Here is a 19,158-nt window from a genome sequence, read left to right as displayed (position 1 = left end):
TTGGAGTGTGAACTTGAAAGTGTGGAGACAGCTCACATTTTCCCTGTGTAAATCCTTCTTGGTTCCGCATGGCAACACTATTGTGAGTGAAATCGCGTCAGTCATCTTGGAGAGGCCTGTCTCTCTGCTCTCACTGGGCTCTGTTGCCTATTGATTAATGTGAGGGCGAGGAAAGATGATATCATCAAAGATCCCAGGTGCTTCGTAACAAAGGGTGCAGTATGAGTAAGGACATTACTTACATTGTAGAGCACACACACACACCCTCACGCAGATCCTCCTAGGATAGATCATATATCCCCTGTCTCTCACAGCCTCACACAGATCATCCTAAGATAGATCATATATATCCCCTGTCTCTCAAACAGCCACACAGATCATCCTAAGATAGATCGTATATCCCCTGTCTCTCAAACAGCCACACAGATCCTCATAAGATCCCCTTAAGGCAGAAAGCCTTAAGCCTTAAATGGTTGAGCATTTTGCCCTATCTGTTTTGGTCTGTAGTCATTGACAGTTTGGAAGCCTTTGTTAAGGCCTCTAGAAGTGCCACCAATTATTCATGAATGTGCTGTAATGTGAAAACACTTTACCTAGCATCCAACCTGCTTGCACCAATCCCTTGTAATTACAGAAAAATACTGTGAAATACAAATGCCTCAATTAATTTAATTAATTTATCCATTCATTCCGATTACGGTAGCATTTGCTTTTTTACAGTATAATACAGTATATTGTTTGGTATTGTACTGTGTGTCTATACGGTACTTTCTTTGATACCGTTTTTATATTACTGTAATATAAAATACTGAATTTTATTTGCCACCAAGCTGCCTGTAAGCTACTTTTTTTACTGCCTGTAAGCTATACTGTCAAATTCACGGTAACCCATTTACAGTGTATGCGTGTCACACACACACACACACACACACACACACACACACACACACACACACACACACACGATCTCTTCCACTCCTATTCAGTTTCCAGCAGCACATCCCTTTCCACTGCCCTCCCTCTCATTCACAAGGACAGTTCCTCTCTTTACCCATCTCTCACAGGAAAATTCCTCCTTATCTCACTCTCCTCTCTTGTCCCTCTCTCTCTCTCTGTCTCTCTGACACACAGGATAATTTGTTGCGGCTGGTTCACATTGAGTACAGTGTCAGAGGCAAGAGAGATCTACTCAAGCCAGGAAGGGTGAGATCAGTCTGCCTCTCTCTCTTTCACTCTCTCTCTCTCTCTCTCTCTCTCTGAACAGTGTTACTCTGTTCAACAAACATAACATAAACAGTGAATAATACCAATCTCAGACCGTGGCCGCCTAGAAATCCGACACGGGATCTAAAAGCCCACTGCTAGTGCAGTACAGGCAGTCCTCTTGCTAACATGTTCTCTATTTCTGTGTGTTTGCAGATGTTTGTGAAGGAAGGCACTCTAATGAAAGTTTCCAGGAAAAGCAGACAGCCCAGACACCTATTTCTGGTAACTATTACCGGTCTACTAACCACTATCCTCTTCATGTGCCATTAAAACGTTCACTAATATTTCAGAATCACACATGGTGGTTATTCGGATCATGTAAGGGTGGGGTCTCATCCAAGTTTTCTGGATACTGTTGTGGCTGGTAAAGGCAATCAGATGTAGAGGGAGACAGGTTCTGACTTAGAATATGTGGACAACTACAAATACCTAGGTGTCTGGTTAAACTGTAAACTCTCCTTCCAGACTCACATCAAAGATCTCCAATCCAAAGTTAAATCTAGAATTTACTTCCTATTTCGCAACAAAGCATCCTTCACTCATGCTGCCAAACATACCCTTGTAAAACTGACCATCCTACCGATCCTCGACTTCGGCGATGTAATTTACAAAATAGCCTCCAATACCCTACTCAATAAATTGGATGCAGTCTATCACAGTGCCATCCGTTTTGTCACCAAAGCCCCATATACTACCCACCACTGCGACCTGTACGCTCTCGTTGGCTGGCCCTCGCTTCATACTCGTCGCCAAACCCACTGGACCCTGCTAGGTAAAGTCCCCCCTTATCTCAGCTCGCTGGTCACCATAGCAGCACCCACCTGTAGCACATGCTCCAGCAGGTATATCTCTCTGGTCACCCCCAAAACCAATTCTTCCTTTGGCCGCCTCTCCTTCTAGTTCTCTGCTGCCAATGACTGGAACGAACTACAAAAATATCTGAAACTGGAAACACTTATCTCCCTCACTAGATTTAAGTACCAGCTGTCAGAGCAGCTCACAGATTACTGCACCTGTACATAGCCCATCTATAATTTAGCCCAAACAACTACCTCTCCCCCTACTGTATTTATTTATTTTGCTCCTTTGCACCCCATTATTTCTATCTCTACTTTGCACATTCTTCCACTACAAATCTACCATTCCAGTGTTTTACTTGCTATATTGTATTTACTTCGCCACCATGGCCTTTTTTTGCCTTTACCTCCCTTATCTCACCTCATTTGCTCACATTGTATATAGACTTATTTTTCTACTGTATTATTGACTGTATGTTTTTTTTTTTCATGTGTAACTCTGTGTCGTTGTATGTGTCGAACTGCTTTGCTTTATCTTGGCCAGGTCGCAATTGCAAATGGGAACTTGTTCTCAACTTGCCTACCTGGTTAAATAAAGGTGAATAAAAAAATAAAAAAAGTTAAAACAGGGTGAGGCAGAGAGGCAAAGGGAGGAGACAGAGGGAGGCAGAATGTAGAAGCAGGCAGAGGAAGGAGGACAAGGCCACAGGGCCACACCTAGGGTTGCAAAATTCCAGGAACATGAAATAAATTCCCTGGTTTTCCCAAAATAACAGTTGGAGGATTCCGGATTTCCTGCTTATTCCCTCCTGATTCCGAGAATCCTCCAACCGAGATTTTGAGATAACCAGGGAATTTGTTGAACGTTCCCAGAAATTGACAACCCTAGCCCCATCATATCCAGCCAGGTGCCTCCCTCTCTCAGGGCTTGTTTTCGAGGGCCCTGCTTCCTCACAGGATGTTTGGTGTGGGTCACTGGATGCTGGCTTCCTGTGCAGTGAAGGGACTGACAGGGCTGCAAAGACCAGACACTCTGTAGACTGGGGGGAGTGACATAAAACAAAGGGAAGTAAATGGTAGAAAGAAGAAAAGGGTGTCATATACTATTGTGACATTTACTAGTATGTACTTTATATTGAACTAAAACAAATAGCACAGTTGGTTCCTTGGAAGTTGTGGGAACGTATGTTCTTGGTTTCACATTGGTTGTGGGAACAACGCCGTATGTTTCTTGGAACAATTTGAGAGCATGACTTTAAATAGAACCATGAGGAAACATGTAGGAAACATAATGCTGAAGTACTGAAATTCCCACAAAAGAACGTTGTTTTTGAACATTCTCTGAATATTCTGAAAATATACATTTAAATAGAACCATAAGGAAACCTGTAGGTAACATAATGCTGAAGTATTGAAATTCCCACATAAGAACATTGTTTCTTAAAGTTCTCTTTTTGAGAACATTCCCAATGTGAAAATAGTTGGAGAACATTCCTAGAACATTACCAAAAATGTCATTCAATGTAACCATGTTTGAACTTTTAGGAAACATTATGTTGAAGTAATTAAATTTCAAGAAAATAAAATTGTTTTGTCAAGTTCCTTAAATGTGCTGAGAATGTTCTAATGCCAAGCAACTGTCCTGCACCATTCTCAGAACATTGTGCGAAAGTTGTATGCAAAATAACCATAGGGCAACCACGCTCTCACCGAGCTCTAAGAAACATATGGTTCTCAGAACGTTATGTGCTCGCTGGGAGCCATTCTCTGAGGAGCCATTCTCTTTCTCTGCTTCCTTTTCCTACCACTTTCTTATTGTCTTCATGTCTCTCTCTCCCTGTGTCTCCCAAATGGGTTGTATATCAAATCAAATCCATTTTTATTTGTCACATGCGTCGAATACAACAGGTGTAGACCTTCAACCAACAATGCAGTTCAAGAAATAGAGTTAAGAAACTAAAGTTTAAAAAAATATATAAAAAAGTAACACAATAAAAGAACATTAACGAGACTATATACAGGTGGTACCGGTACAGAGTCTATGTGCGGGGGTACAGGTTAGTTGAGGTCATTTGTGCATGTAGGTAGGGGGGAAGTGACTATGCATAGATCATAAACAGCAAGTAGCAGCAGTGTCAATGTAAATAGTCCAGGTGGCCATTTGATTAATTGTTCAGCAGTCTTATGGCTTGGGGTAGAAGCTGTTAAGGAGCCTTTTGGTCCTAGAGTGATGGTTGAGAGACTGTTGTGTGTGAGTAACTGGGTAGCTCCTCTGGAGTAGATGGCTGGAGAGGGGCAGCAGGTGTAATGTATGAGCCAGCGAGTCCAAACAGAGATGATGAAAGCCATCACTCACTTAGTGACACTGAGTAGCAGCGCTCAACAGCCATTAAGTCACTGTCATGGCAACCAAAGGAATGTCACTGCCATGGCAACTAAAGGAATGTCACTGTCATGCTAACCAGAGGAAAGTCACTGTCATGCTAACCAGAGGAAAATCACTGGCATGCTAACCAGAGGAAAGTCGCTGTCATGCTAACCAGAGGAAAGTCACTGTCATGCTAACCAGAGGAAAGTCACTGTCATGCTAACCAGAGGAAAGTCACTGTCATGCTAACCAGAGGAAAGTCACTGTCATGCTAACCAGAGGAAAGTCACTGTCATGCTAACCAGAGGAAAGTCACTGTCATGCTAACCAGAGGAAAGTCACTGTCATGTCAACCAGAGGAAAGTTTTAGAGAGGAGAGAGCCACGAGTGAAGGAAAGGATTAGGGGAGGATTGAGAAGAGAGAGGGACTGTCACAGAAGGGAAGAAACAGGTGAAGTACTTGAAGCAGAAGAGAGGAAGAGAAACGTGTTGGGAAAGTGAATTTGCAGTAGTTGAGCATCTAATGCATGATTAAAATGGAGTTTCTAGGTTGTACTTTGTACACATCTCTTAGTCTGTAATGTGTTTGTGAGAGCCTGGGGTAGTGTGGGGTAGGCCTGCAGTGTGAACACCCCTAAATCAGATCATATCAAATTTGATTTGTCACATACACATATTTAGCAGATGTTATTATGTAGTGAAATGTTTGTGTTCCTAGCTCCAACAGTGCAGTAGTATCTAACAATTCACAGCAATACACACAAATCTAAAAGTAAAAGAATGGAATTAAGAAATATATAAATATTAAGATGAGCAATGTCGGACTGGATTTCACTAGAATACAGTAGATTACAGTATATACATGTGAAATTAGTAAAACAGTCTGTAAACATTATTAAAGTGACTAGCGTTTCATTATTGAAGTAACCAGTGATTCCATGTCTACGTATATAGGGCAGCAGCCTCTAAGGTGCACGGTTGAGTAATCGGGTGGTAGCTGGCTAGTGATGGCTATTTCACAGTCTGATGGCCTTGAGATCTAAGCTGTTTTTCAGTCTCTCGGTCCCAGCTTTGATGCACCTGTACTGACCTTACCTTCTGCATGATAGCAGGGTGAACAGGCCGTGGCTCGGGTAGTTGATGTCCTTGATGATCTTTTTGGCATTCCTGTGACATCGGGTGCTGTAGGTGTCCTGGAGGGCAGGCAGTGTGCCCCCGGTGATGCATTGGGCAGACAGCACCACCCTCTGGAGAGCCCTGCGTTTGCGTACGGTGCAGTTGCCGTACCAGGCGGGGATACAGCCTGACAGGATGCTCTCAATTGTGCATCTGGAAAAGTTTGTGAGGGTATTAGGTGCCAAGCCAAATTTCGTCAGCCTCCTGAGGCTGTTGCGCCTTCTTCACCACAATGTCTGTGTGGGTGGACCATTTCAGATTGTCAGTGATGTGTACTCCAAGGAATGTAAAGCTTTTCACCTTCTCCACTGCGGTCCCGTCGATGTGGATGGGGGTGTGCTCACTCTACTGTCTCCTGAAATCCACGATCAGCTCCTGAGTTATGTTGACGTTTAGGGAGATTTATTTTCCTGGCACCACAGTCAGGACTAGAGGGTCACATGCTGTTTTGTCCCTTTTGAGCTTGTTTTGTTGTTGTAGTGGTGGCTGGTTCCAGGGCCTCCACCCAGACCAGGCAGTTTCTCAGACCTGCTGGGAGCTGGAAGGGACCGGTGGAGAATTCCTGGATGCTGCCTTATGGGCCGCGGATGTTTAGAGCACACATAATGTGTGAATAATGATGTAACTGCTTTTGTCCCACTCTAAATAAGGCCCTCCAACACAATAGGCTGTAGTATGTTCTGAGGATTACAGTACGTTGGGTGTAATAAGCAAATAAACGTTGGTGCCTTTTTATCATATAGCCTTTGTTGTGTGTGACATGGGAATGTGTGGTTTGTGGCGTTAACGTTTGAATGTGTGAATAATATGAAAGGAAATCCCCCCCCCAAAAAAAAAAAAAATTGCGACCAAGGAGGTTCCACATTAATTGCTCTAAAGTCCTCCTCCAGTCTTCTTTTCACCTCATTGAACACCTGATTTACTAAACAAAAGGCACATCTCAATAGGTGGTCCAGGTATGACATGACATGACACAAGTGGGGGGGTGGGGTCTTCCTCTTTTGTTCTCTATTGCTCCTCAAGCAAGTCGGAAGATCAATGACATCACATCTGACCATCAGACCAACTCCTTGAATGCCTCACTCTTTGAAGTTTGCAGTTGTGTCGAAAAAAATATTATTTTGCTCAAAACATATACATTTTTACCCTTTAGTGTGTGTGCTTTACTATATACTTGGGATATCACTTTTCAACAGGAAAAGAGATAAGGGCTGTGTTTCCAATCTCCAGAAGTGTGTTCTTGTTCACTCCCCCCATGCATTTAAAAGCATTGGATTGGATGCAAGCATGGCTGGAGGGAGTATTCCTCACATTCCTTTTAAATCCATTAGGGAAAGTATACGAGCACACACTTCAGGAGAAGGGTAGAGTACCGGAATGTAGCCGTACATTTCAGGCTGGCAGTCAGGCTGTGTTTGCACACATGATAGTAATCATACCTCTGTCCCTCTGTTTCTGTCTACACCAGATGAATGATGTGATGCTGTACACCTATCCTCAGCAGGATGGTAAATACCGGCTGAAGAACACTCTTTACCTGTCTGGGATGAAGGTGAGTCCCACCCCCTCCTACTGAGATGACCGTCCCTGATCTTCAGACCTCACCCCTGTCCTATGGCTGTGTCACCGTGTCTTTCTGTCTGTCTGTGTGCTGACTGCTGTGCTGTGTGTACTGTTCTCCCAGGTCAGTATACCCGTCATAGACAACGTGCTCAATGCCCTGAGGATCGAGGTGAATGACGTCAGCATCACCCTGTCAGCCAGGTAAGTCAGAGCAGAGGACACCTGTCTGGGGCTTTGTACCAGTCTTGTCCGTTGGTTACATACAGTATATAATATATGTACTTATATATACATATACTGCATGTATACTGTATGTACACATGTATATGTACAGCCTGAACACATATCTGTTTCTGTGTCCCTAGTTCCTGTGGTGAGAGGGAGGACTGGTTCCACACGCTGAGTCGGGCCATAGCAGATCATGCTGCAGGCCTATGTACTTTCGGTGGCCTCTGCAGTGAGGTAATGAGTTCACCGCTGAATGACACTCAGGACAGGACATACCATTAAAGCTCACTTGTAACCAATTTAACCTGTGACATTTATAAAATGCACAAAAGGTTGTTAACGTTGTTGTAACATTGTTGTTATGCTGTTGTAACGTTGATGTATTGGTTTGTAATGTTGTTGTAACGTTGCTGCAACATTGTTTCCCCATGCAGGCACGTGAGAAGCTGTGGATGGCCCTGGGGGAGGCAGCTCCAGTGCTGGTGCCCGTGACTCATGTGATGATGTGTATGAACTGTACCTCCGACTTCAGCATGACCCTGAGACGCCACCACTGCAACGCCTGTGGGAAGGTGAGACACACACAGGCCTTACTGTAGGAGCCTGTCAATCATACTGCTGTCATAGGAGACTCTCACTCATACTGACCCCAACCCACTGTTTTACATTATCCTGGCAGACTCTTTTAGTATCTTGACTTCTTGATCTCCAACACTCCTTAAATCAGAGGTCCTCTCGTTCCACCTTCACACCTGTTCTCTCTCTCTCTACACCCAGGTGGTGTGTCGTGCCTGCTCCAGGAACAAGTATCCTCTGAAGTACCTCAAAGACAGGGTGGCCAAAGTGTGTGACCACTGCTACGCTGAGCTCAGGAAGAGAGGTGTCAGTATCTCAGGGGCGTGTGGTAACTCCAGCCCCTGCACCCACCGGGCCAGTCGGCCCCTCTCAGCTGTGTTCCAGAGCTTCCAGCCCCCAAGCCTGTGGAGGAGCAGGAAGAGCACCTCTTCTCTCAACCAGGTCTGCAATACCTCATCACCTTTGACCTTTATCAGTGTAGTTCTGAAGTTCTGCTCTGATGCAATATTCTGTGGTATGCCCTGCTAACTTCCTGATGTTGACCTCTGACCTATGTTGCAGGTGGTGTTGGGGGCTGAGGGCTCGGCCATGAGTGGCAGCCTGCAGCGGCGTAAGAAGAGCAAGAGGAAGTGGAAGAGGCTGTGGTTCCTCCTCAAAGACAAGGTGCTCTACACCTTCACAGCACGTGAGGTGAGGGGGCACAGAGTCTCCCACACCAGCCCCAAACACACACACACACACACACATACGTACACACACGTGCGCACGCACCCTCAATATACTCACAATATGCCCATATTATTCTGGACTCTTTTAAAAGCTTCTACAAAGTCTCTCCTGATATGGAGAAATTCTGTGCTCTCTCTTTATTTGTACCGTTTATTGTATGTTATTTTTACAAGCTTTGTAGGTAGCTACCATTTATAATAAGCAGTGTCGTTAACTTAAATCACAAATACAAGTGTGTGTTAGTTTCCTTGTTTCTCAAAATTCTGTAAAAACGTAATTGGTATATACAGCTGAGTATGTGACTTGTCCTTTATAAATGTCCCTACCTCACTCTCAACACAGGACAAGATGGCATCTGAGATTCTGCCCCTGCAGAGTTTCACAGTGAAGCTGACAGAGAGGCCGGAGGGAGAGGAGAGCTCCAACATGTTTCAGCTCTACCACAAGAAGACACTATACTACACCTTTAGAGCAGACGATCAGCACACTGCCCGCAGGTCAGGCTACACACACAAGCACACAGGCAGACACACTTACACATCTACCGTCTTCATGTTATTCACTTTTGTTTTGCAGGTGGGTCAATGCCATGGAGGAGGCCACAGTGTTATAACACCTGCCTGTCTGCACAGACCAACGCTGCCTGTGCATCGCCTATCGACCCACTCTCTCTTTCCTGGTGTCTTCTGCGCAAAACCATCCTTGACAAGGCTGCCATCTACAGGCAGAAGGGCATACATGCAGACCATGTGTGGGGAAAACATCCAAGAGTGAGCCTCTTTAAGGTGAAAACCTCTCAGTCGAGTACAGTGTATACTCAGACTGGGTCAGTTCCAAACTCACTGCAGGACTTTGTTTGGGTCAGCAGTGGCGAACAGGACCCTGAAGAAGGACGAAACGTTGGTTGCTAGACCCATTAAATGTTTGGGAGCATAATTAAAGTGTTTGACTTTCTTTTAACACAAATCTTCTGAGGAAATACATAGAGCCAGCTCAAGCACACACAGGTCCCTGTGTCAAAAGACCACAACTGCATGTCACAACTGTAAAACTCCTAGACAATGTGTATCAAAATGTTTGATTGACAGCCTTCAGTGCCAGTGCACATTCACACACTTGTCTTTTCTGACACTCTTTGTCTACCATGAACTTGTACATGGAACAACTTTGTATGGGTTCTGTTTTGGATAGTGCACACCACTGTACAAACAATACCAAATCAAAATGCTGCCCTACCATGGCAAAACGCAGTAACTACGTCATTTTTCTGAAATGCAAAAAAAAATTATATCGAGACAGACTGCAATTTCGGATATTCCATGATATATTCTGATCAACTGGCTTGTTCATGTGTCAGGAAACGAAATAACACATTAATCAGATAATACACCTACCTGGCCATTAAAACAGATCAAAGATTTTTGATCAGAATTCATAGTTACTGCGTTTTGCATTTGTCGGGCAGTATAAACAACTTTGGTATTGTATGGAGACGTTTATGTACTGTATTTTAAATATAGTGTAATATTCAATTCACACATTTTGAAGTGAGGTATAATAAGTATTTGTACAGCAATGTTATTGTATGATGTTACAAGCGAAAGCCATTTGAATCATTATATCTTGTCCAATGTACTCTCTGTGAACATACTTATTTTACACCACAGGTGTGTAATAACAATGCCAGAATGTGAAATGTTACAGACAGTTTTAGTATTATTCAACAAAAGATCATCTTGAAGTATATTTCATAGCTGAATGTACAGTTTCTGAACCTTTTCTGAAAGGGTGGTTACATTTTTGAAGTGCCAACAGTTTCCATTTGAATGCCATGCCATGTGTTATGGCTAAACAAATGTGCATATATCAAATGATAGTCTTTATGGGAACGGCTGAAAGTAAATGGTTAAACAAATCAATAAATATCCGTTTTAGCACCAACCGAGCGCTTTTCTTTGATGCTGATGATGTCACTCTTTTTTCCTCTCTCTTCTAATTCTCCTTCTTTGAGAACATCAGATATTAACAGACTATCCCTGTCAGACTTGTCAGACTACATTTTATTCTAGTCAAAAATGCAACCAGTCGTGCACATCATGAGTACATGTATCTACACTCGGTCGACACGTTTGGTCTTCACACCTGGGATTATGGGTTATACCAATAGTATTATGAGATTGTACCTCTAACATGGCGTTGCATATAGCACCATTTAAATGTTGATGTACAGTATACAGTTAAACAATTACAATAAATAAACTCATCAGAAAAAGTTGCTTCTTCCGTGCTTCCATAAAGACCAGCAGAGACGGAATGTACATTTCATCAGAAACAATGATGGTGCAGTTGATATGGCACAGTTACTAGGAGTATGTAAATCAAATCAAATGTTATTGGTCGCATACACATATTTAGCAGATGTTATTGCGGGTTTAGCGAAATGGTCAGTGGGTTATTTCCAGGTGAACATCATAGTGTGAAGGTCATTTCACAAACAGACAAACTCATCATAAACAAACTGATACCCGTGCAGATCATGGCCCTCTGTTTCTCTCGAGCTTTGAGCCTGGGGCTGATACCCGTATAATGCTAAAAAGTCGTGCAGGTGTATTTGTCGATCAAGCGGTGGTTTAGCGATTCTGTTGAAGCTTGAGCCCGGTCTAGTCCTAGAGACATAGCCTCAGACTAAGCTACCAAACATTTAAAAATGGAACTATCAAGAAGAAAACATCTCGCCTTGGAAGGTCACTTGATTAACTATCAAAGTCTTACGGATGTGTCTACAGCTAGCTAGCTATACACAGTCAAAATGCAGGGGCGCCTGTAAGAGGAGAACGCTACGAGGAAAATGATGAAGCTAAACAGAATGTAAACATGCGAGATCAGGATGATTCGTACGAAGCTAGTGCTAGATACCATTGGACTATAAACGAGAGATTGTTTTCATTTTTGTAACAGGCTTGACCAATGGTATTGCTTTGTTGATTTGTTTATTCTACTTACTTTATTTTTAAGTATCCTGCTTTACTGAGATTAGAATACCCGTTTTAACTTATCATAACCAAAATTGTTAGACATGTTTTATTATTTTCGCAGACACTCCTATCCAGTGCGACTTACAGAAGCAATTAGGGTTAAGTGCCTTGCTCAAAGGGCACAGACAGATTTTTCACCTAGTCGGCTCAGGGATTCAAACCAGCAACCTTTCAATTACTGGACCAACACGCTTAGCCGATAGGCTACCTGCATCACTTTATATTGTTCTATTAGGTGGCCTTTTCTTTGATGGTATGTACATCAAAGAAATGACATATTTACACTTATCTTATCCCCCCTACACTGTGTAAAGTATACAAATGAATAAGTATTGGACCATATTGTTTCTGTGTGTGCTCTCCCCTTTTGAAGACTATGCAATACAGTTTTTGAGAGAACCTCAGACACACACATCAGAAACATACACGATGTGATGCCTTTTACTTCAATTCCCCTCTCCACATAACATGGGTTAAAGCTGGTTTATGATACACATGATACACATTGAAATATTCCAGCCTCTTATTTTAATTGTGATTGTTGTATTATATGATGTTATGAGGTGATGATTGATATTACTGGTATGGCTGTAGTAGACATTGGCATGTCATCAGCCTTTGACACACTCATATCTCAGGTATGTACCTAAACAGGTGTGTATCTGGGCTCCTGTGGTAGTTGTTTCTGTGTAACTATGCTGCCTACCTGCAGTAATCTAAAGCACGTGGGGTTTCCTGATTCATTTTATGTATGTTTACAGTATATCCGTGTGATGACATTTGGGAGCAGTATTCTAAGTGCATGGGTGTTGTGTTGAGTCTTGAGAACAGTAATTGTGAAGGGTTTATGATACGGACTCTACCTCAAGTCTACAAGTCTACAGGTTCTATCTCTACAGGTGCATTCATCCCATACTGTCTTTGTGCCTACCCTGCTTCCCTGCTAGGACTGAACTGATGGTAATATGACACCAATAAGATAAGCTAATTAGCCATATCAAAGAGTTCCACTGAGCCCCAACCGACCAGCAGACCAGGGAAAGGAATGCAGCAGCTGGTATGAATAATTAAAGTTAAGAAACAGCACAAAACATTTTGTCCTACTTCTTTGCAACGCCTGCAATATTAATGGCCACAAGTTAAACAGAACACTGAAGGCCAACGGTAAGAGCTTTCCAGCAAAACAAGACCTTGTTTTCATTTTAATGTCTGATCCAGCCAGGTCCCCTGAAACTATATCAAAGCTTGGGTTTGATCCCAGAGTACACAGACTAACAGAACCTTATTAAGGTCAGTGAGGAGAGGGGAAATGGGGGGGAACTTAACAAAGGGATAGTATGAGGGAGGACAGAAGACTGGAACATGTACGGTGCAGGGGTTGAGGGGTAATGTGGAAGTATGTTTGGATATGTTAGATAAAGATAGAAAGATGGGGTGAGTGAGATTAGAGGAAGCAGTGAAGGATGGATGAAGAAAGAAATGGGGTTGCTCTAGTTACCACCATCCCTGGAGTCATCGTGGCCCAATACTAAGTCAGTGCTGAGAAGGAGAGAGAGGGAGAGAAAGAGAGAGAAAACGGGAAAAAATCCCTCTCTAAAGAACCTGAAAGACATTTTGCTCTACTTTTCGCTAATCCATCATGTCCTTTCCCACTGGGCACAGACGTCAGTTCAACGTCTAGTTTTGATTTACATTTGGTTGAGTTGTCAACTAAATGTCACCATGTCTTTGCTTTTAGGTTAAAAGTTGGGTGAAAGAAATACAAAATGCCCTTATGTTGATGACCTTTTGCTAATACTATTAGTTTGACTTTGATTCAACATAATCCATTTTTTTTGTCTAAATTAGTTGGAAACAACATTGATTCAACCAGTTTTTGCCAAGTGGGTTGTGCTCTCCCTCTACCTGAGCCTGTCTCCCCTTGTTCTCAGTGTTTCTCTCTCTCTATCTCTGCAGGAGCCAAGGAAAGAGGAATCAGAGACGGGTCACTGTGAGCATACTCAGATCAATGGAGTCTGTCTGTGTTCTGTAGTGCCCTCAAGGTGAGAGTGGAGCTCTAAAGATATACAATGACAATTCTGTCCCTCCTTGGAAAGTTTTGGATCCACAATCAGGAGAGAGTGATTCATTGACTGGTGGAGGGATGTAGAAAAAGAGAGAGAGAGTCAGAGAGAGAAAGGTTGTTTAATTGAGGCATTTTTAATTAAAAGGGCTTTTCTCTCCAGTGGTTCCAGTGTGACCTTTCCTCCTTGTCAGCATTCCAGGGATGGTCCATCCTCTACACTGCAGACAGACAGCCACTGTTTCAGTTTAAAAGCAATGTTATGGTTTGATGAAGCTCACATGAATAAAGACAGGCTTTAGGACATGTGAAGGAAGGAGACAAGAGGAAGCGAAAAATGACAGGAGGAGACGAAGAAGAGAGAATGGATGGAATAGTAAGAGATGAAAGACATATAGAGAAAGGCTTGCTTCTTTAGCAGAGGTCAGGATGAAAGGACAATTCTCTAATTTTTTAGGTGTTTTTTGCTTTGCCCTCCATCCATCCCTTCCTCTCATTACTCACCCTGATGTTTGCCCTGGCACCATAGGGACAACAGCAGCAGGCATAACCGCAGGAAACGTCTGTGTTCCCTGCCCTAACGTCCAGTGCCAATATGAAAACAAAGTTACACACTGTCTGGGGCAGGACACACTCTAAAAAGTAAAGATTCCTGGAGGATCCTTTAGGGGCTCTTCAAATTGAAACTGTGGGGGAACCTATAAGTTCTTCAAAGAACCCCTTTTAATGGATCCCCTAAGCAGAATAAAAAAATCTTAATGAGGTAAACTCCCAGCAGAGCCCCAAGTCCAATGGGTATATTATCTGGCGTGTTGATGTTAATGTGTTCATGTTCTCCGTATCCATAGCCAGAATGATTTTGCTGTTCATGGTGAGCAAACAGGTTTCCTGTTATATTCATCAGAGGTGAAGTCTGTGAATCCCCCAAAAATGTGTTATATAGATGTTTAACAAAACATGCGCCTCAGCTAGCCTTCAACATATTCTTACCTCTGCAAATCTTTCTAAAACAGAAAATCAACACTTATATGAAAAGATAGATGGAATCATCATAAAACAATATCAACTTAGACCATGCAAGGGACAAACCTTACCTTAAATTGAAGTGTAACGGCAGTCCTCTTCGTCTGAGGAGGAGGAAGGATCGGACCAATATGCAGCATGGTAAGTGTTCGTTGTTTATTTAAAATGCCCTGAACACTAAAATACAACGTAAACAAAAAGAACACCCGAAACAGTTCGGTCTGGTAACTAATACAAAGACAGAAAACAACTACCCACAACCCATAGTGGGAAAACAGGCTGCCTAAGTATGGTTCTCAATCAGAGACAACGATTGACAGCTGCCTCTGATTGGGAGCCATACCAAGCCAAAGACATAGAAATCTAACACACAGAACAAAACATGCCCACGCCAACTCACGCCCTGACCAAACTAAAATAGAGACATAAAAAAGGAACTAAGGTCAGGACGTGACATGACAGCATTACTACAACCGATCGGAGAGTGGACCTAAGTTCATCTTTCAATCACACATATGCTCCTAAAAACCAATGAGGAGATGGGATGCCGGACTTGCAGTGCTTTGAGCATCACAAATAGAACCAATTTCAATTTTAGCGCCTGGCCACACAGACGGTCGCAGAGGTACACGAGTGGTGTGGGTGCAATGATTGAATAACATGTATGTGTACATTTATTTTGCAACGCTCGCGCACGAGACGTGAGCCATGTGGTCAGCATGTAAGGTTCTTCAAAGAACTTTGAGGGTCTTAGAAGAACCCTTGTTGAGCCCCTCATTTTTTAGAGTGCACAGCAGTGGTATCCCACACATCATAATCAGAGCTAAATTAATGGTATAGAAGACAAGTCAAACGTACCACTGTTTTAACACTGGAATGTGATGACAGCACAGGAGAACAATCTGACAAAAGTAAGGTTAACAAAAGCCAAGCATCTCTTTCACACTAAGGTTGACTGTACAATGTACATGTCAAACACATGCATACTTTAGGAAAATAACCAACCTAAAATATATTGTGTGTGCGAAATAGTACAATAACATTTACATTACCTTACCTTGTCTAGGGAATGTGCTACGTCTATACCATTTACACAAGACAGTACACAAACACATTAATAACACACTTTACTTCCTTCTTTCACAGCAGTGCCACGGTCATAGGTACGGCATAAGCATTAGGAGGTTGAATATGATTACTCAACCACTGGCACCTCTTATTAGAAACCTCTGTATTTTATTTAAAGTTGGGAGTACAACACCACACCATGGTGATTATGGATATGATTGATGAAAAACCAAATCTGTGTCAGCATTCACTTCCAATTAGAAATACAAGTCTGTGTGACACCAATAAACTTTCAATGGGACTACAAATAGCCCTATAGAAGCTGGGACAGATTGGCTAAATTTAGAAGCTTCTTGTCTCTTATAGCCAGAGAGGTGGGCAGGTGGGGTATGATGACTCTTGATTCACTGCCTTGTATGGGTGAGGAGGATGGATGGCTGGGAGCATGTAGGTGGGACTGGGTTGGTTTAACCAAGCCTCCAAAGGGAGTTTCTGGCTGCTCTAACCCAGGGATCATCAACTAGATTCAGCCGCGGGACGTCACTTTCTTGAGCGGATGGTCGGGGGGCCGGAATATAATTATAAATAATTTATAGAATGCAAATTGACCGCAAGAAGCCCAAACAGATGTTTGACTAAAACGTGATCACTTCCTGTCTTTCTATTACATGTGGGAATACTTGGAAACAGATTTCTTAAATGAAGATCACTTAGAGCTGATTTTTTATATCCAACAACAAAAATTCCCCCCCCCCCAAAACTAATATTTATTTATTGCTCAGAAAACTTGGGGGGCCAAATAAATTCCTGCTCTAACCTATGGAGTGAGGGACTACATTTTCTGTGTGTGTGTGTGTGTGTGTGTCTGACCTCTGCCAAAAACATGTTTTCCTGGAAAGCCTTGAATTCTGTGGCCTATTTATGAACTTTACTGGGTTTTATTTTCAACATATAAACATTGGCTAAAAATCCATTGGAACATTTAGAGGACTGAATCTTGTTGATGCTGTTTGTTAAAAAAAAACATAAACCTGAATATTATTCTTTGGAGGGATGTCTCCAAGCAGTGAAAAGCACAAATGTGGTAAAAATAGATTCTCAAGGGCAGACAAATCACAGGAGCCCGTCCTCCCCAAATGAGGTGCCACTGGCCACCTGTGGCAGACATTTAGATGACTGCATCTTAGGTACCATTGTTGATACTGTTTGTTACAACAATAGAAACCTGTATGTCTTCTTCGAGGCATGTCTCCAAGCAGTGAAAAGGACATATGTGGTAAAACTAGATCCTCAAGGGCATTGTACTGTGCTGGTAAATGTACAATCTCTCTATCTCCAATTGATTGTACAATGTACATACAGTGCCTTGCGAAAGTATTCGGCCCCCTTGAACTTTGCAACCTTTTGCCACATTTCAGGCTTCAAACATAAAGATATAAAACTGTATTTTTTTGTGAAGAATCAACAACAAGTGGGACACAATCATGAAGTGGAACGACATTTATTGGATGTTTCAAACTTTTTTAACAAATCAAAAACTGAAAAATTGGGCGTGCAAAATTATTCAGCCCCCTTAATTTAATACTTTGTAGCGCCACCTTTTGCTGCGATTACAGCTGTAAGTCGCTTGGGGTATGTCTCTATCAGTTTTGCACATCGAGAGACTGAAATTTTTTCCCATTCCTCCTTGCAAAACAGCTCAAGCTCAGTGAGGTTGGATGGAGAGCATTTGTGAACAGCAGTTTTCAGTTCTTTCCACAGATTCTCGATTGGATTCAGGTCTGGACTTTGACTTGGCCATTCTAACACCTGGATATGTTTATTTTTGAACCATTCCATTGTAGATTTTGCTTTATGTTTTGGATCATTGTCTTGTTGGAAGACAAATCTCCGTCCCAGTCTCAGGTCTTTTGCAGACTCCATCAGGTTTTCTTCCAGAATGGTCCTGTATTTGGCTCCATCCATCTTCCCATCAATTTTAACCATCTTCCCTGTCCCTGCTGAAGAAAAGCAGGCCCAAACCATGATGCTGCCACCACCATGTTTGACAGTGGGGATGGTGTGTTCAGCTGTGTTGCTTTTACGCCAAACATAACGTTTTGCATTGTTGCCAAAAAGTTCAATTTTGGTTTCATCTGACCAGAGCACCTTCTTCCACATGTTTGGTGTGTCTCCCAGGTGGCTTGTGGCAAACTTTAAACTACACTTTTTATGGATATCTTTAAGAAATGGCTTTCTTCTTGCCACTCTTCCATAAAGGCCAGATTTGTGCAATATACGACTGATTGTTGTCCTATGGACAGAGTCTCCCACCTCAGCTGTAGATCTCTGCAGTTCATCCAGAGTGATCATGGGCCTCTTGGCTGCATCTCTGATCAGTCTTCTCCTTGTATGAGCTGAAAGTTTAGAGGGACGGCCAGGTCTTGGTAGATTTGCAGTGGTCTGATACTCCTTCCATTTCAATATTATCGCTTGCACAGTGCTCCTTGGGATGTTTAAAGCTTGGGAAATCTTTTTGTATCCAAATCCGGCTTTAAACTTCTTCACAACAGCATCTCGGACCTGCCTGGTGTGTTCCTTGTTCTTCATGATGCTCTCTGCGCTTTTAACGGACCTCTGAGACTATCACAGTGCAGGTAGAGTACGGAGACTTGATTACACACAGGTGGATTGTATTTATCATCATTAGTCATTTAGGTCAACATTGGATCATTCAGAGATCCTCATTGAACTTCTGGAGAGAGTTTGCTGCACTGAAAGTAAAGGGGCTGAATAATTTTGCACGCCCAATTTTTCAGTTTTTGATTTGTTAAAAAAGTTTGAAATATCCAATAAATGTCGTTCCACTTCATGATTGTGTCCCACTTGTTGTTGATTCTTCACAAAAAAATACAGTTTTATATCTTTATGTTTGAAGCCTGAAATGTGGCAAAAGGTCGCAAAGTTCAAGGGGGCCGAATACTTTCGCAAGGCACTGTACATACAGTACCAGTGAAAACTTTGGACACACCTACTCATTCTAGGGTTTTTATTTATTTTTACTACTTTCTACATTGTAGAATAATAGTGAAGACATCAAAACTATAAAATAATACATCATGTAGTAACCTAACACAACGTGCCATTAGAACACAGGAGAGTGATGGTTGCTGATAATGGGCACCTGTACGCCTATGTAGATATTCCATTAAAATTCAGCCGTTTCCAGCTACAATAGTCATTTACAACATTAACAATGTCTACACTGTATTTCTGATCAATTTAATG

The 19,158-nt window shown here is 42.4% G+C and overlaps 1 protein-coding gene across 2 annotated transcripts in view; it reads left to right on the top strand.

The window, feature by feature from the left end:
* Positions 1–10,977, top strand: part of LOC139413402 (FYVE, RhoGEF and PH domain-containing protein 5-like) — a 44,973-nt gene extending 33,996 nt beyond the window's left edge. The window contains exons 11-20 of one of the 2 annotated variants that reach the window (XM_071160736.1): positions 1,132–1,203; positions 1,420–1,488; positions 7,076–7,159; positions 7,292–7,371; positions 7,536–7,632; positions 7,833–7,970; positions 8,176–8,415; positions 8,536–8,637; positions 9,046–9,200; positions 9,280–10,977. In XM_071160736.1, the coding sequence (XP_071016837.1) occupies positions 1,132–1,203; positions 1,420–1,488; positions 7,076–7,159; positions 7,292–7,371; positions 7,536–7,632; positions 7,833–7,970; positions 8,176–8,415; positions 8,536–8,637; positions 9,046–9,200; positions 9,280–9,316 (1,074 nt within the window). In that variant the 3' untranslated portion in view covers positions 9,317–10,977. Of the gene's footprint in view, positions 1–1,131; positions 1,204–1,419; positions 1,489–7,075; positions 7,160–7,291; positions 7,372–7,535; positions 7,633–7,832; positions 7,971–8,175; positions 8,416–8,535; positions 8,665–9,045; positions 9,201–9,279 lie in introns of both variants that reach the window. The other variant, XM_071160735.1, reaches the window with a different exon arrangement.
* Positions 10,978–19,158: the final 8,181 nt, after the last annotated feature.

The sequence above is a fragment of the Oncorhynchus clarkii genome, chromosome 7 (assembly GCF_045791955.1).
Source record: "Oncorhynchus clarkii lewisi isolate Uvic-CL-2024 chromosome 7, UVic_Ocla_1.0, whole genome shotgun sequence".
Taxonomy (NCBI): domain Eukaryota; kingdom Metazoa; phylum Chordata; class Actinopteri; order Salmoniformes; family Salmonidae; genus Oncorhynchus; species Oncorhynchus clarkii.
This window is presented reverse-complemented; position numbering and strand designations above follow the sequence as displayed.